Consider the following 26225-nt stretch of genomic DNA (forward strand, 5'->3'; position numbering starts at 1 on the left):
GTTATGTATATGTATCTTCAAATTATCATAGTCTATTTTCAAATTATACCATTTCACATACTGAAGAGGAATCTTACAACACAAAACTTCCATTCCTCCCTTCCCAGACTCTATGCTGCTATTGTCATATTTTTTACCTCTACATATGTTTGAAATCCTATAATGCATTATAATTATTTTTGTTTAAAAAGTTAATTATCTTTTGTCATCAGCTTTATTGAGATGTAATTCAAAATAAAATTCACCTTTTTAAATTGTACAATTCAGTGGTTCTTAATATATTCATAGAATTGTAAAACCATCACCACTATCTAAGTGTAGAACATTTTCATCAACCCCAAATAGAAACACCTACGTATCAGCAGTCACACCCCATTCTACACTGCACCTAATGCCCATTAATCACTAATCTACTTTCTGTTTCTATGTATTTGCCTATTCTAGACATTTCATATATTGAAACCATACAATACAATTTGTAGTCTTTTGTGACTGGCATCTTTCACTTAGCATAATGTTCTCAAGGTTCTTCCGTAGTCCAGCAGGTATCAATACTTCATTACCTTTTACTGCCAAACAGTTTTCATTGTATGAATATACCACATGTTGTTATTCATTCATCAGTTGATGGACATTTGGGTTGTTTCTACTTCGGGGCTATTATGAATAAGACTGATATAAACATTTGTGTACAAGTTTTTGTGCAAACATATGTTTTCAACTCTCTTAGGTAAGCACATAGGATTGGGATTTCTGGGTCATATGGTTACTCTATGGTCATACGGCTTAACATATTGAGGAATTGTGAAACTATCTTTCAAAGTGGCTTCACTATTTTACAGTCCCACTAACTAACAATCCACTAATTTATTTAAGGCAGAGGGATCAAATTTCTCCACATCCTCAACAATACTAGCTATTGTTTTCCTATTTTATTACAGCCATGCTAGTAGGTGTGAAGCGGAATCTACTGTGGTTTTAATTTGCATTTCCCAAAGACTACTGGTGTTGAGCATCTTTTCAGGTGCTTATAGGCTATTTGTATATCATCTATTCAGAAATGTCTATTCAGACCTTATGCCCATTTTTAATTGTATCAATTATCTTTAAAAGAGATTTTAATATAAAAAATAACTTTTATATTTACTCACATATTTAACATTTCCCATGCTTGTCATTCTTTTATGTGAATCCAAATTTCCATTTGATATAATTTTTCCTTCTGCTAGAAGGACTTCCTTTAACATTTTAGGAAGTATTTGTCTGCTGTTGATGAACTATATCAGCTTTTACATGCCTGAAAAGTTATTTATTTTGCCTTCAGTTTCAATCAATATTTTTGCTGGGCATAGAATTCTAGGCTGACTTTTTCTTTTTTTCAGTACTTTAAAGTTGTCACTCCACAATGTTCTGGCTTGAATTACTTCTGATGAGAAGTTTATTGTCATTGTTACTTTACTCTTCTAAATGTAAGTGGTTTTTTTGTTTTGTGTTTTGTTTTTATTATTCTAAATGTAAGGTGTCTTTTTAAAAAGTCTCCATATTACTGGTTTTTAGCAATTTTATTATGTTGTGCCTTTGTGTGATTTTCTTAATATTTTTTCTGCTTGGGGTTCATCGAGCTTCTTGGGCCTCTAGGTTTATATTTTTCATTAGACTTGAAAATTTTTCAGCCATTAGTTCCTCAAATATTTATTTCTATCATCCATTTCCTCTCCTTTGGGAACTTCAATTACAAATATCCAAGACCTCTTGATATTGTCCCACAGCTCTGTTCCTTTTTTCTTTCAGTCTTTTTTTTTTTAATCATTTTGAATAGTTTCCACTGCTGTGCTTTAAGTTCTCTAATCTTTATTTCTGCAATGTCAAATCTGCTCTTACTCACATTCAGTGTATTTTTCAAATCATATATTATTCTCTTCATCTCTAAGAGCTCAATTTGAATCTTTATTATAGCTTGCACGTCGCTCCTCATCATGCTCATGCATTTCTCTATCTTCTTGAACTGTGGAGCATATTTATAATAGTTATTTTAATGTTCTTATCTACTAATTCTATCCTATGTATCATTTCTGGGTTTGTTTCTTGATTCATTTTTCTCCCAGTTACAGATCATATGTTCCTACTTTTATGCATGCATGACAATTTTTTATTGGGCTCTAGAAACTGAATTTTATGTTTGTTGCTGGATTTTATTATACTCCTTAAAATATTCTGTGGCTTTATTCTGGGATTCTGGAATGCAGTGAAGTTACTTACAGTTTGGCTTTTCTGAGGATGCTTTTAAACTTTACTGAAGTGATTCCTGAATAAGCTTCAGTCTAGGATTAATTTGGTTCCAATACTAAGGCACTATTCTTCTGAGGAATACTCAATGTCCCACGTATCAGGAGATCATTCTAGCTGGTGGAAACACAAACTATTCCTGGCCCAGGGCAAGCTTCAGATATTGTTCTGCCTGCTCTTTTCTAGTAGTTTATTCCCTGGTCTTAGTAGATTACTAACATGCATGCACTTACCAGCACTCAGCCAGAAACTCAAAGTAAACCCAGCACAGATCCTCAGAGCATCCTCTCATTTTGCTTCTGTGCAGCTTTCCCCTCTTCAGTTTATTGCCCCACAAATTTGAGCAAATCCTAGCCATCTTGGCCTCCCCAAACTCTGAACTCTGTCTCATCAACTCAGTGACACTTCTAGGCTATGCTGGGTTTTACCCCCTTGTACTGTAGCCTGGAGCCTCTTCACAGGAAGCGATCTACTGTCCAATGTCTGAAAATTGTTATTTCAAATCTTTTCTCTGAGTTTTTGTTTATTTAAGGCAGAGGACAAATTTATTCCCAGTTACTTCATTTTTGGATGACAGCAGAAATCCCATACATATTTGGGAATACAAACATTCATTCACTTACCAATCTGTCACAGAACCAAGTCCTTTTCTTTGAATATTATTCTACTGCCTGAAAATGGAATGTTTTTCTCACATATGTCAAACCCATTATACATCATCTATGATTTCTAGTTTACTTTCTTTAAAGTGGATTGAGCTCATTTAAAACATTTAAGAAACACTGGCAAAGCAATCTGAGTGAAAATTCCTTTAGCTTTTACAATTTCCTATACACACACATGCACGTGCCTGCATACACACTCATGCACATACACAATCTCTTATAATTATTACACTCATACCTAATTCAACAGCAATTTCTTTCAGTACTTGCCATTTCCAATCTTTCCAAATTATTCAACTTCATTTTCATAGAAATAACAATTCTTTCTCTTTCATTTCAGTTTTCACCGGTTTACAGAATTATAATTAAAAGCATCTCTGGAACAAACAACTTTGGGAATAAACTCAGGTGGAGGGAAAGAGACATAGACTACTACAGAATACCTTATGCTAGCCACAACATTCAGTGTAAATCAGTTTAATAAGCTAGCTAGTAAAAACCCAGTTAGAAGCTGGTTTTAAAAAACCAGTTAGAAGTTGGTCTTAACTGAAAAACCAGTTAAGAGAGTTTATACTACATAATCAAGTTGTATTAGGTAATTTTACATCTAAGAACTACACACTTTTATTAAATATCTTTAGAGAACAACTGGTACTCAAAGAAAGTATTTCTCATATAAAATGGCAGTTATTTTGAAGAGGCTCTAATCCAAGAAGGGAATTATGCCAGAAAGTCCTACCACCTTTTCCAATAAAGTTGCATCATTTGAAGATAAAAAAATATAGGTTCTGACATGTATACTGAAGAAGATAAAGGGTGCAGTTTGTGTGACAAGAAGAAGAGCAGACCAGGTGAAAGCGATGGCACAGACAATGTCTCGGACAATAAGCAATGTTCACTGCATGGCAAACAGCTGAACTTAACAGAGAGCATATCTGTGTAGAAATTTTTGTCAATAAATTGGTTATTTCCAAATGAGAAAATGCAGCATATTATATACATAGCTTTAAAATGGCAAATCAGCTAGGTTTTCTTGGAAAACTCAAAAATCAGTACTATAAACCCTAAATTATCCTCTAATAAATTACAGAACTAATTTACTGAAAATTACTTTGTAGAGAAAAGAAGTGATGATCTTACTAAATGATCAACTTATTTCACAGAAAGAGTATATATCATGTTAGAAATATTAATTTAGAACATTATAAAGAATGGTGTGGCCTATATACTTTTAAAAATAAAATCTAACTTTTAAAATTAAATTTCTGTATTATATTACCATAATACTAGGTCTACAATATTAATAAATTCCTCACAACTATACTGATCAGTCAAAGTTTCCAATGTACCATACTTGAAAGCAGTGACTGAGAACTATGAATATGGGATCTAATAAAACTCAGTGAATGTTCTTAAGCAAGTCATTTACCTCTCTCTTATTCTATTTATTAATATGTAAAATCTGTACAAAAAACTTTGAAAAGCCATTCTGCACAAAATAAATAATAAGTATAAAGTAAGTAAAGTACGATAAGTTCTTCATAATATCCCAAGAGAAAGCAATACTTCCCTAAGGCTACACACAACTAATTATTTCTTGAATACAGTACCTTCAAAATCACTGATCTGAGTGCTCCTAAGACTGTTCCATTGTCCATCAGTCTTCTCAGTGTATAAGCAGAGAACTTTTATCTGGATCTCAGCTTAAACTTTTCTTTCCTTACCTTCAAGCAACTGCTGCTTACCCCAAATCCTCAGAGAATAAGAATAACTCCCTTCCTTCATTTTTAGTGTTACCTCAAAGGGATCTCTAAACTATGATCGAGTTGTCTGGAGTCTTCTCTTTTCCAGTCTATACAAATGTAAGGATACATTATACTTACCTCTCAATCTCACTTTTCTTTAGATTTTGTAGGTATTTTTTCCTCTTAGATTTTTATTCCAAATACAGAACAACAACAAAATGTAGATTTATTACTACTTTAATGCTAAACCTATGCTTTTCCATTTTACATAAAAATATACATATCTAAACTCACAAGAGGGAAAATGCTTCAAATCCCATAACAATACCTAATACAATTACCACATTCTCATTTTATTCAATATTTAATCAACAAGCATTGTTGAATGTCAGCCCTGTGCGAGGCTCTGTCCTAGGCACCAGGATATTGTTGTAAACCAAATGCACAGAGCCCCTGACCCTATTTAACTTACAGTCTAGAGAGAAAGAAGTATCTAACAGAGAGAGACATTAAACTCGAGAAAAAACAAAGTCTGATATGAGATATGATAATAAATATTGGGATCTCTGAGAATCTAACCGAATCCTGGATCACAGAAGGTCTCACTAAAGAAGTGACACTGAAGTTATTACCTGAAGGATAAGTAGCAGTTAGCTAGATGAAGGAGCGAATAAGCATTTCATGCAAAGAGCGGGCATATTAACACTGTGAGGAAAATAACTTCAGATAGCTAAAAAAATTCATATTGGCTTCAGTGTTGAGTATGACAGAGGAAAATGAACCTACACAGGTCAGCTGGGGCATTGTAAGCAATATTAAGGTACTTTATGCTAAAGTCATTGAGAAACAGAAGATAATAAAGTTTGTCATTTTGTAATCTCACTTTGGCTTCAGAGTGTAGCTGGTAAGAAGCACAATTTGTGCCAGGGAGATGTGTCAGGAGAATTTCAACAGAGCACTTTCACTGATCTCCCTGTGACTGAACCTAAAGAAATCATCATTCCTTCTTTTTGATAGATATTCTTCAAATGGCTTTAAGAACATCAGTCTCCTGGTTTTCCTCCTGCCTCAATGGCCTGTTCTTTTCCATCTCCATTGCGGATTTCTTATCTCCTCAACTTCTTACTGCTGAAGTGGCCCTGGGCCAGTGCTTGGACTTTTTCTCTCTATATCCTTTTTGTTGTTGTTGTTCAAGTCACCCTGACCAAGGGCTTTAATGTTTTACAGAGCACTATTACCACCTAACATTATGTATTTTACTTATATATTTATTTCATTTATTATCTGTCTCCCCTTTCTCACAAGAATGTAATCTCCATGAGGGCAGAGATGTTTGTCTTTTTGGTTAATTGTGTGACCTAGAATGCTGCTTGGTACAGAATAGGCAGTCAACAAATACTTGTTAAGTTAATGACTAAATGAGTGAATGAAAAAACTAATGAAAAAAGGAAAGGAACCTGGACTACGGTGGACTCAATATGGATGGAGAGGATTAGAGGAATAATCAGTAGGTAAATTAGGAAGATTGGCTAGCTGTACAGATTGAGGAAAAGAGCTTAACTCATTGGTAGCTGGTGTGAGTGACTAGATATATTAGAGATATATGGGAACACTTTTCTGGGGAGTGGAAAGATCAGTTCACTTTTGCACATGCAGATTGTGAAGTACCTAATGAAATACCCAGAGTGACAAAAACAAAAGACTTAGGACTGAGCCCTGACAAACCTAACATTAAAAGGTGCATATAAGTAAAAGAAGCTGCAAAGGAGATGGAAAATGAGTGTTCACAGAGTTAAGAAGAAAACCAGGAGACTATTGTAACATAAGAGCATGGTTAAGATAATATTTTGAAAAGAAAGAAGTCACAATATCAAATGCTGCTAAGTGGGCAAATAAAACTTAAAAAACATTAAGATGGTAGAGACTTATGCATATTTAAATGCTGACTGGAAAAAGCCAATAGAGAAAGTAACATGAAAGATGAAGAGAGAAGATAATTGATATTGGATGGGTCACAGCCTAACTGCACACACCAAAACAGAATTAAAAGGGAAAAGAGAAGCTAGGCAAATTTAGTTTTTATCTCCCACAGAATTATTTACATACACATTAAATATTATTTTAAAACCTATTATGTCAATTATGATTGGGTACTCCTGCAGCAATTAACAAAATAAAATCAAAACAAAATATTAACAATCCTGGGTCTATGTATAAGAGCAGTCTTCAAAAAGTTCATGGAATGATTCATATTATCTTTTAATTCAATTTTTCCGTGAACTTTTTGAAGTACCTTTGTAGATGACATTTTGTATGTAAAACTGCTCCACGGATAATTTTTAATAATAAGGGCCAAATCACAGCCCAATTACTTTTTTTAAAAAGCAAAAAATAATGCATTTGGGTAATATACAGTGAATTCATTGCCTTTAAAATTCATCACATAATGTATCAAATTGAGCCTACTTACACTTTCATAAAAAACTTACATTATCTTAAATCTCTGAGCATGGAGGAGTGGATACCCATTTCAGCAGGTTGAGGCCTTGTGCCTGCAATGTGTTGCTCTATGCATTACACATATGGGCTACTGACAGGAGACAATAACATGATTCTTAACAAATAGTTAATGAGAAGTGACAGCTACCTGTCATGCAGGGCTAAAAGAGCTAACCAAGATCACTACCCCAGCTCAGGCTATCTCTTTTGGAAATCTTACCTAAGTACTAGGTACTTAGCTGCCTATGTAATTAAAAATTGTTCTTGCGTTAAGTTAGTAAACACTTGTGCAATATTGACAAGTATGGGTAAAATGACCTGGGAGTGAAGAAGAAAACTTTCTGGGACTCCTTAATGCAGGAGCCCCATGTGCTGTGTTTCCAAAACATTTTCATGAAACTCAGTTAGACTGGAAAAATATGGGAATGCTACAGCTGATGAAATTAAGATAAAAATTTGGGTGAGAATTAGAATGTATGAATAGATGTTATGTGAAGTGACTGTGTCTCCTTTACCTGAATTTATTATTGGGATGTATATTACATCTGATGGAGAATGCTTCCTGTACCTAGTACTGTAAAACAGGAAACACATAAGTTTGCACTTCAGCCAGTATGAATTGGATATGCTAAATGGTTATCTACAGAAATGCCCCACCCTACACAGGTTGTTACTCTGAAACAATACAGAATACTTTGAAACAACACAGAATACCATATAAAAAGAGATTACAGCTTAAAGTAGTGACATGTTAGAAGCTGAAGTGCTGATATAATAAATTTATTATATAATAGTCCTGTGTAGTAAAAGAAGTGGATTACTCATGGAAACTAACAGTATATTACTGAGGCCTGAAAAAAGTGGTCTAACTATAACACCAGCAGTTCCTGATATATCAGCTGTACAAGGAATACAACAATCTACAGAAGACTGGTAATCAGAGATTAATTCTGTAAATGCCCTTTTGTTGATATCTATTAATTGCCTTCACAAGGGAAGAATCCCAATTTACATTTGCTGTGCTGCCATAGGATCATCTAAATTCACCAATGTACTGTCATAATTTGGATAGAGAACTGGACGAGGCTCAGGTATCCAGTATGATAATTCTGTATTAATAACATTAGATCAGAAACTGAAGAGCAAGCCAAGACTGACTTAAATACAGTGGTGATACACATGACTAACCAGGTAATTGGTAAACACAGCAAAGATCCAAGGGCCTGCCCAAATATTAAGGTTTGGGAGAATAACCTGGGCAGGAGCCACTGGTGATATCCCATAGGCAACTAAAAATAAATGGTTGTCTTTGTCTACCCTAGAAACTAAACAAGAAACACAATACTTAGTTGGGTAGTTGTGATTACAAAAGGTATATATTCTACATATGGAAATACAGCTAACTCTTATCATAAAGCTATCTGAAAGAAGACCACATTTAAATGGAGGCCCGAACAATAACAGGCTGTGTCTAAATTAGAAAAGGCCATACTAGTCCTATCAATACCTCTGGATTTCTATGATCCACACTTGGGTATGTTTTTGGAAGTGCCTGCAATTTGAGTTGATGCAGACTGGAACTTATGGCAAAAACCCCTGAGTTGCCCAGCAGTGACTGCTGGGATTTTGGACAAGAAAGTTTCCATAAGGGGCAACACAGTATGCACTGTTTCAAAGACACTGGCTTTTTATTAGTCATTAACAGAAACTACCTCCATGACTGAGAAAAATAATCTTGAAAGCTGAGATATCCATAATGTTTTGGATTATGTTGGAGAAACATTCTAATTAAGAAGGCAGTACTGAGAAAATTTTCATAATAAAATGGAAATTGTCTATATAAAACATCCACCAGAGGAACACATGGACATATTCATCATATTAGTACCAATTTTGGAGCCACCTGGAAAACTATTAGATCCTAGTTCCACATAAGTAGTACCCTACTAGCAGCCCCTAGTTGACAAACAAAAATGGTTTACAAATGGCAGTTCCAAGGTGATGGACAGCATCCTGTTTGGAAGGTTGCCACACAATGACCAACCAATGGAAAAAACTCTGATTGACAAAGGTAAGAATAAATCACTTCAGTGGGCTTAACTGCATGCTGTTAAACTTACAATGATAAATGAATTAGACAAGAATAAGAGCCCTGAAGTTTGTATGTATTCCAGCACATGAGTAATAGCGAATGGCTTGGTTATACCGTCAGGCAAAAGGGCAATGGAAAACTCGATTACTGAGGTAATGAAGAAATGCAAACAAGAGGCTATGACAAAATCCCATATGAGTACTACCCAGAAGTATGAAGCATGGGCACTATGGGAATTTAAGGGACTCATTTAAGTGGGACAGGTTGATACACATCAAAAGAATTCCCTTCCAGAGTTTGAAGATGACTGAAACCAGTAAGTGGATACCTTTGTGTGCTCACCCGAGGTAGCCACCTAGGTGCATAAACTGTACGGACACAGGGGAGCTACAGCTATGCAGTGATGGCTGATCAGCAGCATATTCCTCTTGCACTCTGAGGCACAAAATGACAAGGACCGTCCAATCTGCTAGTGAGAAAGACAGACTGCAAACAGCTATGGAGCAGGTTCCCTAGGATAAAGGCTCTGCACACAGCTGGCAAGTGGACCATATTGGACCACTGCCTGTAGTGGAGGCTATAATGGCTATGATGGAAATTAACACTATCTGGACTGGACTTTGCACACCTGGAGGTAAATGAAAATACTCAAAACACAATAAAAGGACTGGAACAAAAAGTACTGTATCACTTTGGAAAGCCTAGTTACATTTCTTTACATTAAAAAAAATGCATTTTATGGTACATAGTATCCAACAATGGGCAATGAAATAACACATCAAATGGACATATCACATTGCTTATCATTCTCAGAGGAGGATGGAATAGGCAATTAAAAATAGAAATTAGAAAATTAAAACAGGCAATTGAAACATTTGTTATCCAAAATAGGAGAAAATAAAGGCAAGAAGGATGGGCTTACAGTCCTTCACAAGTATGTGCTCACACTCAACATGAAGGGGACCAAAGGAGGGTCTCCAAGAGATAAGATTCCTCTGCTTTTGTGAGGGATCTGAGGAAGATGGGGTTGGGAAGGATGCTAGTGTGACTATTAGTACTTCTCCACACTACCTCAGCACTCATTTCCTACCTGATAAAGCAGTTCCAGGACCAGGACTCTGTGGTGCTGGGAGCAGAGATAATCCCTAAGCAAGAAACTGTAACTATACCTTTAAATTTTCATGCCAGAATACCTAAGGGCCTGATGGAATGAACTATGCCTTCACCCCATCTGGCAAAATCAAGATTGACAATAACTACAGCTGTACTGCTAAGTAGCCAAGATAGCTCGCTAGTTCTATATCTGTATAACCCTACATGTATGAATGGGGACATACTGAAGGAGAAGCACTTGCTAGACTCATATTGCTGTCAGCAAACTGGACCAGCACTGTAGATGAACCCACTGCCCCTTCCAAGAGTGGAATAGTTTGGGTTAAAACCAATGACAAATGGAAAGAAGAAATAGTAGTTTAAGGTAAATGAATGAATAAACAAGTATGCAATGAGGGAAATCCAACATTACACTGGTGCCTTGAAAGAGGTTAAGAGCAAGAAAACAATATTATGTCTTTGAATAACTACACCAGATGCCCAAAAGAGTGAAGCCATACCATATGTATCAGTGTGATGAACAGGAACAAATGTTGATGACTGAAAGGAACTCAAGCAACATACCAGTATTTTTTTATTCTTATCTACTACGAAGGATATAATTTGGGAAGAAATTTTCAGGAATTGCTCCATGCTGGGCCACCAAATCATGCATTATACAATTCCCAGTATCACTGTGTAACTGTAAACCTCAATGACTGAAAGCTTAGAAAGGCTTCTACTGTAATGAACAAAATAGACCTGCTGCATGCCTATTGTGCCATAGTGTACTAAAATCCATGTCAACCTTGTTTCTGTGGGTGGAAAGTGATTAAACAGGATAGAAAGTAATGGTGGGTTTCTGGTGGGAAAAAAGCAGTAGGCATCACATGATGAGCTTGAATCCCCACAGCAAATGACTTTACCCTGAGCCTGAGGAAGGCTATGTGAAGTCTTATGGCATACTCAGACTAAATCAGATCTAGACGTGATCACTATCTGTAATGACTAAGTGTATGTCAACTTGGCTGGGCCACACTGACCAAATATTTGGTCAAACATTATTATAGATGTTTGGAGGACAGGGAGATGATGACACGGAGGGGGTGTTGGATGAGATTCACATTTAAATTGGTGTTTTTGAGTAAAGCAGAATGCCCTCCATAATGTGGGTGGGCCTCATCCAATCAGTTAAAAGCCTTAATAGAATAAAGGCTGATATGCCCCAAGCAAGAGGGCAGTCTGCCCACAGACTGCCTTTGGACTCAAACTGCAGCTCTTTCCTGAGTCTCCAGCCTGCCAGCTTCACCCATCAGATTTTGGACTTGCCCTTCTTCACAACTACATGAGTAACTCCTCAAAATAAATGTCTCAGGGCTGGCCAGTTAGCTCAGTTGGTTAGAGCACAGTATTGATAACACCAAGGTCAAGGGTTCAGATCCCCATACCAGCCAGTTGCCAGAATAAAATAAAACAAATGTCTTTATGTACACATACACACACACATACACGCATATCCTATTGGTTTGGTTTCTCTGGAGAACACTGACTATCCATCTAGCCTTAGCATGGAGGACCCCCCAACACATCTAGTAAAGGCAGAAAGACATATTAAACACTAAGGGAAATAAAGTATAATACGTGATACAGTAGAACTATTTTAAAAACACATATTAGACACAAAAGTGAGAGAGCTCATTCTGTCCTACATGGATCAGAGAAAGTTTTCTTAGAGGTTGATCTAAGCTTGAAAGATGAATAAATATTCTGCAAGCAGATAGGAGGGGAGTGATGAAGCAGGATCCCTGGCACCAATACTCTCTGCATAAGTAGAGGCCCAGAGATATAAAAGAGCATGACATATCTTAAAAACACAAGTTTATATTGTCCAAGTACAGGGTGAGGAAGGACTAGTGCAAGAGAGGAGGCAAGTGATAAAGCTAGAGAAATATAAAAAGGTCAACTCCTGAAAGGTCTGGTATGACAAGGCAAGGAGTCTGAATTTCACTTTGTAGAGAAACAAAAAAACAGACCAACTTGATCACAGTTGTAGCTTTAAAAGATACCTCTGATAGCTGCATTAAGAATAGGTCCAAAGAGATAGGAATGGTAGAAGCAGAGCAGGCATGGATGGACCACATTGGAGGTGAACATTTTGGCTCAAGCTGCCATAACAAAATGCCATAGACTGTTTGGCTTAAACAACAGATGTTTATTTCTCACATGGCCTTTCCTCAGCATGTGCTCACATAGAGCGGGAGAGAGATCTCTCTCTTCCTCCTTTTATAGGGCCACCAAACCTATCAGATTTGGACCTTACCCTTATAACTTCATTTAACCTTAATTACCTCCTAAAAAATCCTATCTCCAAATACAATGACATTGGGGGTTAGGGCTTCAACATATGAATTCTGGGGGGACACAATTCTGTTCACAGCAATACGGAATTATAGTAATCTAGTTAAGAGGTGATACAAATCTAACCTACGCTATTTGTTTAAATATCAGTGAAGAGGGAGAAAAATGTGATGCTAAGAAGGTAAAAATGGCAAAACCTGGATACCTGTTAAATATAAGAGTGAAAGGATAATGAAGTTTCTGACTTAAATAACTGTATGTTTATCCATTTAAACAGGGAAAGCAGGTTAATGGCCAGCAGAACCCCAGGAGCTTCAACTCTGAAAATGCAGGTCCAGTGACAAGTAGAAGTGAGAAGTCAGACTGAAAACAGCAGGATTACTGAAGATATACCTACAGCTGACACAATCATCACTGAAGAGTCTGGAATTTTATTTTACCCTACTCACAAACTAATCAGACTGTTACTGTTTCTTGGATGCTGGCAGCAGACACAACACTCCTGGGTCAGAGACAAAGGACTTTATTAATCATGGCACAGCAGCAGCCTATTGCAGTGGCTCCTTAGACCCCAACTTCCTTGGTAACAAGATATGAGACCAGATGGATGCTGTGCACACAGTGGTTTGAGTCGAAGCTGAGGAATACTGAGCTTGGGAGCCTATTATTTCATGGCAACCTGTAAGCAAGCCTGCTCTTTGTTCCAGTGAGTAACATTATCCTATACCTCAAAATTACTTGCTACAAACACAACCGTGAGAAATGGTAAAAAGTTGTCAAGGCCTTGCATTCTTGGCATATCCAGTAAGTCACATAGGAGCATGAGAGATTCCTGGAGGACTGTCTGTCACAACACCCACCCACCTATTTCTTTCCCTCCATAACCCCTAATGCAGTACAGCCAGCAGCCAGGCATTGATGCCCCAAGCAAAATACTAAGTTAGATATCTCTAAAGAAATAGAACAGACTATTTGTAGACAATTGCAGTGCTAGAATGGATGTTGTTACCTCAGGAAAAAGTATTCCAAATACTAATTTTGGAAGGGTTCAAAATAAAATGGTACTGTCCAAGAATACAAATTGAAGGCTGCCAGTGAACTAGCCCCACTCACCTACCTCCTTCAAGTTTCCTATAATCTTTTTTCCCCAATATGTAATTTTGAAAGTTTTCAGACATACAGAAAAGTTGAAAAAATATTAAAATGAACACCCTTATGCCTACAACTCAACTTACATTTTGCCATATACACTTCTTTTTATTTCTATGTTTTGTTTCTGTCTCTCTCTTTTAAGAAGCATTTAAAAATAATTTTCAGGTACCATGACTTTCTCCGTAAATAGTGTACATGTATTTCTTAAGAATAAGGACATTTTCCTACATAACCATAATAGCACTGGCTCACTTAGGAAAATTAACAATTTTTCCTCAATTGCCTCTAAAAAAGTATATGGTTTTTGTTTGTTTGTTTGTTTTATGTTGTTAGTTTTTGAACCAAAGTTCCACCAAGTTTCATATTTTGCATTCGGTTGTTATGTGTCCTTGGTCATTTTCATATACGACAATTTCCCTGACTTCCAGCATAAACATCTTAATATTTTTAATGACAGTCTCTTTTTAATAAGCCCAAGCCAATTGTCTTTTAATATGCCCCATGTTCTAAATTTGTCTGATTGTATTTTCGGGTTGTCATTTAACTTTTCATCTATCCACTGTATTTCATGAAAATTGGAAGATACACCTAAAAGTCTGATTAGAGTCAAATTCAACTTATATAACAAGAATATTCATAATTAATGTTGTGTGCTTCAAGTTGCATCACATCAATAAACACATCAGGCTTTTCTATTATTAGTGACACTGACTTTGTTCATTTAGGTAAAGTGCTGACAGCTAGATCTCCATTTTAAAGTACAAATTTTTCTCTTTCCAATTGTAAGAAATCTGTGAGGTGATACTTTGGTACTATGCAAATATTCCATTCCCTTACATCCATTAACCTAAAGGAATAAGCACTCATTGATGACCCTTATCTGAATCAATTCACTGAGGGGTTGTATATTGGTTTTCTATTACTGCTGTAACAAATTAAACACAACTTAGTATATCACAATTTGCAGAACAGAAGTCCAGGTTGGGTCTACTGGTTTATCTGCTGGGTTTCAGAAGACCAAAATCTAGGTTTCAGTTCTGGAAAAAATCTGCTTCCAAGATCATTCGGTTTGTAGCCAAAATCTAGTTCTTAAGTTGTAGGACTGAGACCCACATTTCCTATCTGGCTGTCAGTTGAGGGACACCCACAACTCTTAAAGGCCTCTCTCTGGTCCTTGCACATGAGTCCTTGTATCTCACTGCCAGCAATAGTGCACTGAATCCTTCTAATGCTTGGAATCTCTTTGGTTTCATTTTCTGCTCCTACATCTCTGTGACCTACTCTTCTGCATTCCTCTTCTGATTTTAACGGCTTACATGATTGTATTGGGTCCACTAGGAAAATCCCCATATTTTAAGGTCAGCTGATGAGTAACCTTAATTATATGTGCAAAGTCCCTTCACAGCAGTACCTGGGTTAGTGTTTGACTGAATAAGCAGGAAATGGGAATTGGAGCAAACATCTTTAGAAGAAGTATGACTACCATACTAGGCAAAATGTCAATTTTCTAATTCTATCATATTTTTTACTTTCACAAGCCTGTATTCTTTGATAAAGAAGAACATTCCTTCCTCATCCACAAATGAATTACCGTTCCTCATAAAGAGGCCAGCTGCTTAATTTTTTCCCCTTGATTACCAATTTTTAGATAATTTTCACCTCATGATGGTAAATTAGCTGTTTTTTAAAAAATATTATGGAATCATGACTTTACTTATTAAATGTTTTATAATCAATTAGCATCGTTATTCTGTTTTATCCTCAAATTGTCCCAATTTTAGCCAAAGCCCTTTTGCTGGTTCCTCTGTCCTTTTCCCATGCTTACATTAGAATGAGTGCTTTCTGGCAAAACATGATGTCCCAGGCTCATCTTATATTTTCCTAGTTCCAAATCTGGAATCATCCTTTTCTCCAAGGAGCCCTGGCTCCTTTTCCTCAAAAATGCATTTAAAAATCAAGATTGTACCAATAGATGCACTCACTGCTAGAAGAAAGTCAGTATTTCCAGGTCCTTTCTGTGGATGAATCTAGGAAATATATTTTGAAAACACAACGAGTTTGTAGTGATATTCCCAAATTTAACTTTAATCCTATGGAGGTTTTTTTTAACTGCTTTGGTTTTATATTTGTATCTCTTTTCTCTAATCCTGAAATCTTAGTTCATAATTATATTTACATATTTAATTATTTGCTTTAATATACCACACTCATAAAATAGTTTCAAGATTATTATAGAATATCATTATAACAATAAAACCACTGAGTTAATTTTCATATTTCACTGGCCATTCTTTTTATCCTGAGGACATAACCCACAAAGGAAGTACAAAGTACTGTATCCAAAACATTTGAAATAATTTTTTTCTCTGTTTGGTCATGTCACCAACTAGACGTACACTTAGGCTCAATCTTATGGTATTTTTAAAACATATCAAAATGTGTATAAGATTCAAAAACCAAAAAGGCACTAGATAATTCACAATGCCACTCCTTCATCCCATTTGTAATGACTTGAATTACATCCCCCCAAAACTCCCTGAAGCTTGAATTGTGTCCCCCAAGTTTTATGTATCAGAAAATTAGCCCCCACTGTGACTGTCAAGAGGGTGGGAAATCCTATTATCATAACTTAAAGGTGGAGCCTTGAAGAGGTGATCAGATTGTGGGACCATGCCGTAATAAATGGATTAAAAATGGTGGTCAGGGGCATGGTTGGGAGGGCTTTAAAGGAAGAGAGAAGAGTCTGTCTTTCTCTCTGCTCTCTCTGCTTCCATCATCTTCCACTGTGAGACGCCCGGGTCACTTCACCACCAGATGGACTTTGGACTTCCCAGCCTCAGGAACTGTAAGCAATAAATTTTGCTTTTCTTTATAAATCACCCAATTTCAGGTATTTTGTTATAAGCAACAGAAATGGAAACACACCATTCCTCCACATTCCCCATAGATCAGTGAATGTTATAAATTTTGAGTTTATCTTTCTAGTTTTTTTCCACAAAAATAAACAAACAACAAATACATATATTTCTTTCTCCTCCTTTCTCAAACAAAAGGGAAAACATATCTGTAATTTCATAAAATATTGGTAATTTCCCCTCTAAAGGGATTTACTATTTTACAGTCTCACCAAGAACATATCAGAGGTCCTGTTTCTCTACAGCCTCATCTACTAAGTGTGGTTAAACATTTCAAATGAAGTTTAACATCTTTTCATATGTTTAGAGCCTATTTGTATTTCTTTCCCTGTGAACTGCTTGTTCATGCCTTTTACCCACTAGGGAGTTTTGTGGGTGTTTTTTCCCACCCAATTTTTAGAACAAAGTAGTCTTCGGATGCTTCCTTGCTATCTGATAAGAAAAGATATTCCAGGCTCATGGCATTCAATTCTTGCCCCAGAATGGAATCAGGCATTTCTCTAAAGAACTTGTTTTAATGGGAAACAGTATTTCAAAACCACAATCATTATTACTAGGTTGGAATTTCAAGACCGTAATCAGTGTTACCATTTTGTTTCATTTTTTTCCATTTAGAGCTCTTATTCATTTGGAGTTCATTCTGGTGTACGTTGTGATGAAAAGTTAAATTTTATATTCTTAAGGATGCTTATCGATCAATTACTAAATGTCCCTTTTTCCCCCAGTGATTTATGACTACACCTTAACATAAACTATATTTCCACATATATTTGGACTTTCCATGTATTTCTGAACTTTGTATTCTGTTCAACTAGTCCCTGTCTGTTCACATGTCAATGTCACCTTGCTTTTAAGAGGCCTACAGTTTTTCTCAACCATAGAACACAGAAAATTATTTTGGTGACTATTTTTTTTCCAATTCTAAGACGTCTAATCACAACTACCATCCTAGATGTAGTATTCCACTTATAGAAATGGATGTCAGAGAAAAATGGAAGTCAAAGGAGACTTCTAATAAACTCTGGGACACTGGCCATTTCTTTCTCTCTACTATAGAAAGATAAGCTTGATGTTGGCAATGATAAGTAGACAGAAAGGAGAGAGAAAAACAAGAAATTAAACTTTTATAATATCAATAATAAAGATAAATTAGAAATATTAAACAATGCAGTTTTATTATCCTCCCATGCTTCTAATATTTGCATGGCACATTAAAGTATACAAAATGACATCTCATGTACCCATTTTACTCGTTCTTTGTAACAGTACAAATAATTCTATTCCGATTTTACAGTAGAGGCTTACAAATATTATTTTTCTAAAATTACACAGATGTCACTGAGCTAGAACTAGGACCCAGATTTCCTGATGGCCAGCACATTACAGGAGGTATGAATTTCACATTAGATAAAGGTATAAATTACACACAGATAATCACATTATATTCAAATATTTGAGTATTAAAATAATTTGTATTATTGTTCCTAAGTTGCTCCTAGTTTCAAAAACCTGAATATAGCCACTGAAAAAAACCTATAAAACAACACTGGTCTACATTATTTAATAAATTTCATTTTTTTAAATGTAATGTTTTTCAGTAATTTTCCCCTATTTTACAAGACATATTACTAATTTCGGTCTAAGAGAAAAAATTAGGTCCTTAGCTTTTTTTTGTAACTGTAAACTTATCCATTAATAAAGAGTCAAGCTTATAAGACTACCTAATTGCTGCTATTCTCTTATTAAGCACAGTGACAATTTATTAATGTTTTTGTTAAATGTGCAAAGCATCTAATTTTGGTGGTGTTTTTTTAAATTGACATAAAATTGTATGTATTTGTCATGTACAGCATGATGTTTTTAAGTGTATATATACTGTAGAATGGTTAAATCTAGCTAATTAATAAATGTATTACTTCACATAATTTTTGTGGTGGGAACACTTCACATCCACTCTTAACATTCTCTAAGGATACAATATATTGTCATTAACTATAGTCACCATGCCACACAATAGATCTCTTGAACTTATTCCTCTGTCGTACTCTTTGACCAACATCTCCCCAAACCTCCTTCCCCCAACCACCTCAGACTCTGGTAGTCACCACTCTACTCTCTACTTCTATAAGATCAACATTTTTAGATTCCATATATAAGTAAGACCATGCAGTATTCGTCTCTCTGTTTCTGATTTGTTTCACTTAATGTCCTCCAGGTTCATCTATGTCGCTATGAATGACAGAATTTTGAGTTGATTTTTGTATATGGTGAGAGAGAAGGGTCTAGTTTCAATCTTCTGCATGTGGATATCTAGTTTTCCCAACATTAGTTATTGAAGAGAGTGTCCTTTACCCATTGTGTGTTATTGGCACCTCTGTCAAAAATCGGTTGGCTATAAATGTGTGGATTTATTTGGGGGCTTTCTATTCTGGTCCATTTGTCTATGTATTTGTTTTTACATCAGTAGTACCATGCTGTTTTGGTTACTACTATAGCTTTGTAGCATTTTTTTTAAGTCAGGTAGTGTGATGCCTCCAGCTTTGTTCATTTTGTTCAAGATTGCTTTAGCTATGTGGGGTCTTTTGTGGTTCCATAAGAATTTTAGGATTTTTTTTTATTTTTCTATTTCTGTAAAGAATGTCTTTGGCATTTTGATAGGGATTGCAAAGAATCTGCAGATCATTTTGAGTAGAATGGACATTTTAACAATATAAATTCTTCCAATCCATAAACACGGGATATCATTCCATTTATTTCTTGTCTTCTTCAATTCCTTCCACCAATGTTTTGAGTGAGGAAAAACAGCTTTTCCTCTAAGATCTGAAATAAGACAAGGATGCCCACTCTTACCACTTCTATTCAACATAGTACTAGAAGTTCTAGCCAGAGCAATTAGGCAATAGAAAGAAATTCTAAAATTGGAAAGGGAGAAGTTAAGTGTCCCTGTTTATAGATGACATGATCTTATAAATGAGATTGTATAAAAAACCTAGACTTCACCAAAAAGCTGTTATACTAATATTGCAGGATACAAAATCAACATGCAAAAATCAGTAGCATTTCTGTACACTAACAGTGAACTACTGGAAAAGGAAATCAAGGTTACAATTCCATTTACAATACTACAAAAAAAAAAAAAACTTAGGAATAAATTTAACCAAGGAGATGAAAGATCACTTACACAGACAATTATTAATGCTTAAATAGGCTATCCAGATACATATCAAAGAAAATGCAGAGGCCCAAATTAGGCAAGAAAACAGAATCTTTCATTATAATTTTTGCTTGATTAGAAATTCTCCATTTAATAGTAATTCAGTATTGACATAAAAGATATAGCAAAGAAAATTTCACAGGTCAGGTGTTGTTTCTACCATCCTATTTACTAATGAACATGATAGTCTTTCTAGTCTTTCTGATGAACTCTAACAGAAGAATTATTTCTTGGCATTCAACTCCAATATACACACACTAAAGACTTCCGTTTTGAAAATTATCCTTTCTCACCACTCTCCCACCTCCTGAAGCTGACAGTATCTTTCTAAATTTAGAGAAATTATCCAAATTTATTAAGGGTTGTATATTTTTTTCAAGCTATATGTGGATAGCATAAAAATACATACATATCAGCAAAAGCATTTGTTTGACTATAAAAACGTTACTATGTGAATGTAAAGAGTATCCTTTTGTGTATCATGGCATGGCATTCTAAAAACAAACTGACATCTCAGTTTATTTTTCTTACACAATAAGTTTAATTTCCATTGAAAGGACAGAGCATCTCAGGAACAAGTCTTAAAAACAATTTCTGCTGAATGACTGCTACAATAATTTCCTTGAGAGAGAAATAAACATAAACTAAAATGGCAGTTGTGAAACATAGTAGCTCTTGGCTAAAGACAAAACTCGATATTCAGAAGGAAAACACTAAAAAAACAGAAGGGGTTTTCATTTAGATTGTTGGCTGAAGTCAAAATCTGTTTTCTCAGAACTTCAATCTTAAACATATCAAAAGCTGTTCATTAAGACAGGCTCTCAGGCAATAAACTAAAATTTGCACTATCTTCTGAATCCTCCCCTATGACCACCAATGAGGAGAGAGGACGGTTTTCAGTGCTTCTATGTCCAGGACATGGTGAGAAGCTTTTCACAGGTTCTCACTTAATGGAACAGAGCTCTTATTGGTAACATAAAGCATTAAATTATTTCCGGAATTTAAATACAAAGGTTTATTTGTTTTCTAGGAACTATGGACAGTTAGTTACATAAGAGCTTACAGTTTCTGAATTATTATGATAAAAGTCTGAAGTTTGACTATGAAGGTTAAAATTTTCCAGTAGAATATGCCATATATATAGTATATTTTTATAAAATAATTTTAATCAGCAAAGCCTTAATATTCTAAAATTTCTAGATCTTAAATGGGAATTGAAATAAAAATAATTAAAAATCATTTAACTTTACAAACAGGAAAATTATCATTATCATTTTCCTTTCTTCAAATAAGAAACTACACATCTTTATATTTAAATTCTTAATATTAAGAAATTTTTTAAAATGCATAGATACAGAATTTATAATAAAGTTTATATATCTGTTTCATACTAATTTATTATTCAACAAATATAAGGACACAGAAAGTTTCCCCCAATTGCTTAAGGAAAAAAATGCATTAAAAAAATAATGTAAATGCAGAGTGATAAGTGGCATATGAAAAATATAGCAAACTCATGCCTTTACTTTACTAACATTATTTTTTTGCTTACTTTCTTATTTATTTTTAATTTAAATCTTGTTCAATGGCATTCATTTTAAAGTAACCTTAAATCATTTTTTGCATAAGACAAGATAGAAGAAAAAGAGGATGGGAAAAAAGGAAATTGAGAAGAGAAAAAGAAAGAGTTAAGAGAGGAGATGAAGGAAGACTTCTAAAAGGAGGAGACATCTGAACCAAAATTAGAAGGCAGGAGGAGGTGGGGTCTTGCGATAAGGGAGGAGAGGCATTTCAAAGGGAAGTATGAATGGAGAGTACTAAGTTGGTTAAATTTAACTTGAAGGCATGGCTCAGAAATGGAAATCATGAAATAAGAGTGAAAAGACAGACCCACAGATGCATTAAATCTCTATAATAAAATCCAAACAAACTAATTCACTATAGTGAAAACTGTCATTATTGGTATATAACTAAAACTCATACAACTCACTCCTAAGATGTAGGAAATAAAATTCAATTAATAACCAACTTTCAATAGTGAAATGGGCAATGAAAATAAGTATTCCAAACATGACATGAGAAGCGAGATGGTATGGAATAAATACTAACAACCAGACTTTCCCTCTCCAAGCCCTGGGACTTCTGTTGTGCTGAGATTTATGTTAGAAAATTATGTTTACTTTTGATCGATATATTGGGGAAGAAAAGGGATGGTACTTGAAGCTGAGGGGGGCCCACTGATCTAAATTTAAGAAACATTTCATTAAAAGTTAAATGCTGTGGGCCGAGCCTGTGGCGCACTCGGTAGAGTGCTGCGCTGGGAGCGCAGCGACGCTCCCGCCGTGGGTTCGGATCCTATATAGGAATGACCGGTGCACTCACTGGCTGAGTGCCGGTCACGAAAAAAATGACAAAAAAAAAAAAAAAAAAAAAAAGTTAAATGCTGTGATTTTGCATGATCACTTGGGGCCAGTCTTGATTACGAACACAAATGTGAATGCAGGCACAGGAGGGATGGGAGGTAGTAATGTACATAATACAGAATATGCTCCCTCTATATAAACAATAATCAAAGACTTAAATTTTTTTTTCCATATCTTGAATATATACAATTTTTATTTGTCAATTATACCTCAATAAACTTGGGGAAAAAATCTACGATGAGGCTGCAGTAATTAACACAGTATGGTAATAACACAAAAATAGAAAACTCACCAAGGTAACAGATTACAAGAGTCCAGAAATATACACAGTGTAATTCTTCTAATGGACTTTTGCTTGGCACTCTCCATTGAGTAGACTAGACATTCAGAGACCTATACTGTAACTCAGGGCTTTAACTACCATTCCTTTCTTTCCTCTCTTACTTCTCAGTTGTCAAGTCTGAAGGCTCTTCCTGCCTTTTCCTTCACCTTCACCTTCATAGGTGTTTCCTCAGTATTCTCTTGCTCTTTTATTTTTTTATTTTTTATTTTAATTCTTGTGTAATAAGGTCCACCAAGAATAAATCTATAACCCCCTATATGTCCAAAGAATTAGGTATGAGATCCTAGGAGAAAGGAATCATTTACACATGAGATGACCTAACAAGACACACTAGCTAGATTTTGATATAGGTGATGCTGGAGGATACAAGTCAAGAGTAAAAAAGATGCAGATGCCAAAAAGGATAAGGAATGTGGGGAGAATAGCAACCTGTTCAAATGAGCTGGTGCGCATAGCTTATGGAAACTTTATAATGTAAGCCCCATGTAAAAACATAAACAAAAAACACTAGTTCTTCTGCAAGTCCATTATAGTATGGTTATTTTATAATCAAAATATTACCAGTTTGTGCATATAATTCAAGTGGAAATAGGCAAGCTTTTTTTTTACATGCAGCAGAAATTATTCAGGGGACCGAATATATTTATTATAAATGCTAGAGAACACTGACTGTCAAGAACTGTGAAGTTTTTTTAACTGTGGGATTTTACACTGCTTGCAAGCTAACAAGTTCGCCTGCACAGTTTCATGAATGCTGCTAGAAAACACTAGACTCCTGGGTTAGAAGCAAAGAACTTTATTAATCAGAGTACAGCAGGCAACATGAGCTTCATGTTTTCATATGTTCCTCTTGCCCCTCAAATCCCAAAGAGGCAATGTGGATAGGCCCAGGTGGATGCTGAGCATACAATGGGATTGTGTCATAGCTGAGGAACCTCAAACTTAGGAAACCCAATCTTATAAGGGAGCTGCTAGCAAACTTGCCATCCTTTGTCACCTGTGGGGAAAGGGAGGAGCATTATCTTTATTACCTTGGACAGCAAATAATCTGCCTGCTGCCTTTGAGGGAGACACAATCTCCACCTTCAGGGCCTATTTTCCTATACAAATATCTCCAAAAAGTCTAGAACAAAAGCTGTCAAAGCCTTTACTCAGAGACATGCAGAAATGCAAGAGACCCAAGGAGAACTGTCTCCCAGCAAACTGTATATTCCTTACGCTATTACGTATGCTATCATATATTCTTTATGCTATTATTTAATCAAGTTAATTCATTTTGACTACTTTATTAAAAAGACAAAAAGGAATATGAAAGTTTAAGCTTTTCCTTAGAATAGTAAAATACCTGTCTAGTTATCACACTAAACAAACATATTCATCAGCATTTAACTAAAAATGAACACTTAATATGACAAAGAATGAGTAAAACTTTTGGCTTTAACAAAACATTCACCTAAATGACAAATGACATTTTCAGATGTTCTTACTGGTGATACCATGTGAGGTACCTAATGTTCACAAGGCCTAATCCTTTACCAAGTCAAAAGTAAGCAGGTTAGATTCAATTTATTAGCCAAATATCAATCTTCTTCATGTAAATAAACACTTGAAAGAATACTTATCCCTCCTGGCACAGTGGAGGATTCAGCCTCTTAAAAACACTTAAAAAAATAAAATTAAAATTTGGCATGGTTTCGTTTCCCTATGTAATAACTCACTATAAACTATTAAGGTCATGGGAGGGGTATGTTTGTATAAAAACAGAAACTTTGAAACCTAGAATATGGTTCTAACATAACCACTAAAAATAATCAAAAAAAAAGCAAAAACCTTTTAATAATCACTTTTTGTAGAAAGAGTGCATGAACTGCTGCATCTTCAAAACCTTTATTCTGAGTATTTAAAGTTGGAAAAAACAAAGTTAAGAAGTATATGTGACATACCTCTCCTAGAGCCTCGTATCTTTTCTGGTTCCATCTGTGCAAGTCTTCCCGGTAGTTAAAAACAAATGGTTCCCCGGTTTTTGTGTGTCTTAACTGCCCCTCTAGAAGATAAACAAACAATACTGCTATGATTCAGAGTACATTTACAATAATATGGAAAGTACAACAAATAATGTCTGATAAAAATTTGAAATAACCTTCTCAGACCAGTTTACTTTTTTAATTAGATTTTTTTTCTTCATATGTCAATATGATACTAGCATATAAACAGAATAAAAGAATGGTCCCCCAAGTACTCAAAAGCTATTGTTCTTGATCTTCACCTTTTTAATCTAAAGCAAATTAACAGTATTTGAGGGCCTACATAGCAGAAATCATTCACGGCTTTGAACACATTTACATTATAAACACGACTAGCTATTGCCATGAACATGGTCCCAGTCCTTTCAAGAAGCTTAAAGGCTAACTGAGAAGTAAAAAAGCATAAATATTAGAAGCTTTAGAGGAAGTCAAACAAACAAGAATGAAGTAAGTCAACAATCTAAGAACTGCCACAGGCAATTCATGTACACAATAAAGTCTAGAAGGGTTTTGGAAAAATAAAGAATCCCTATAGGCTAGGACAGGTTCAGAAGGTTTCAGTGAGATTTCTCAACTAGGTCTTGAAATATGGGTAGGATATCAAATGGAAACTGCAGAGAGGCTGTGAGCTAAGACGTGTTTCAACTGTCAAATCAGATTCACTCAAATCAGAGAACTTTACTGATAACGACTAAGCTTTACTAATAATTTCAAGGGTACAAGCAATCAAGCAGCACAGGCAAAGGAGGGAGAAACCTGAGACATCCTGGCATTGAGCCCCAGCTCCTTTCCTCCCACTGGATAGCACTCTGGCCCAGAACAGGTGAGGTCTCTAAGTCAGGAATATGGGTTACCTCACACATCGGTGAGCATTTGGGTTTCCATTTTTCCTTTTTATGCACCAGAGCTGTACTGTTCATGTGATATTCTTCAGAGAAATGTGCTTCATCTATCCAAAGATTGTAGGTTTGTTTACCATTAACAGTGCTAAACCAGTCATCCTGCTCAAAATATTCCATAGATAAGAACTCTCCTCATAGCAAACATCAGTCTGTATTTACTAAAAGATTAAATTATCAGCATGTTTAAAAGGAAAAATGACCATGCCACCTGTTCTCTTTCTTTCCTCAGGAGTATTTCCCCAGTAACCAGGACAGAAAAAGACCATGGGCCAAGCCAATTTCTTTAACCCCTCTGCCTCTCAGGCAAAATATTACTACTTATAAATACTTGTACATTGGCATAAAATATCTTGAATAATAAATAATGCATGAAAAGTAATATCAGAAAGAAGATCAAAGTTTCTAGTATCTTCAGTTTAAACTCATTTAACATTCTAGTAACATAGAGACTGTCATTATAAGTCCTAACACCTATAACTGATATTGTAAAAGGATATCCACTAATGCAATGATGA

General features: G+C 35.3%; 1 protein-coding gene across 4 annotated transcripts in view; it reads right to left on the reverse strand.

Annotated features, from left to right (window-relative positions):
- Positions 1–26225, reverse strand: part of ARB2A (ARB2 cotranscriptional regulator A) — a 440538-nt gene that overhangs the window by 368577 nt on the left and 45736 nt on the right. For all 4 annotated transcript variants that reach the window (XM_063087443.1, XM_063087441.1, XM_063087442.1 and 1 more), the window contains one exon: positions 24728–24828. In XM_063087443.1, the coding sequence (XP_062943513.1) occupies positions 24728–24828 (101 nt within the window). The remainder of the gene's footprint in view (positions 1–24727; positions 24829–26225) is intronic.

Source organism: Cynocephalus volans, chromosome 2, assembly GCF_027409185.1.
Source record: "Cynocephalus volans isolate mCynVol1 chromosome 2, mCynVol1.pri, whole genome shotgun sequence".
In the NCBI taxonomy this organism is placed as follows: domain Eukaryota; kingdom Metazoa; phylum Chordata; class Mammalia; order Dermoptera; family Cynocephalidae; genus Cynocephalus; species Cynocephalus volans.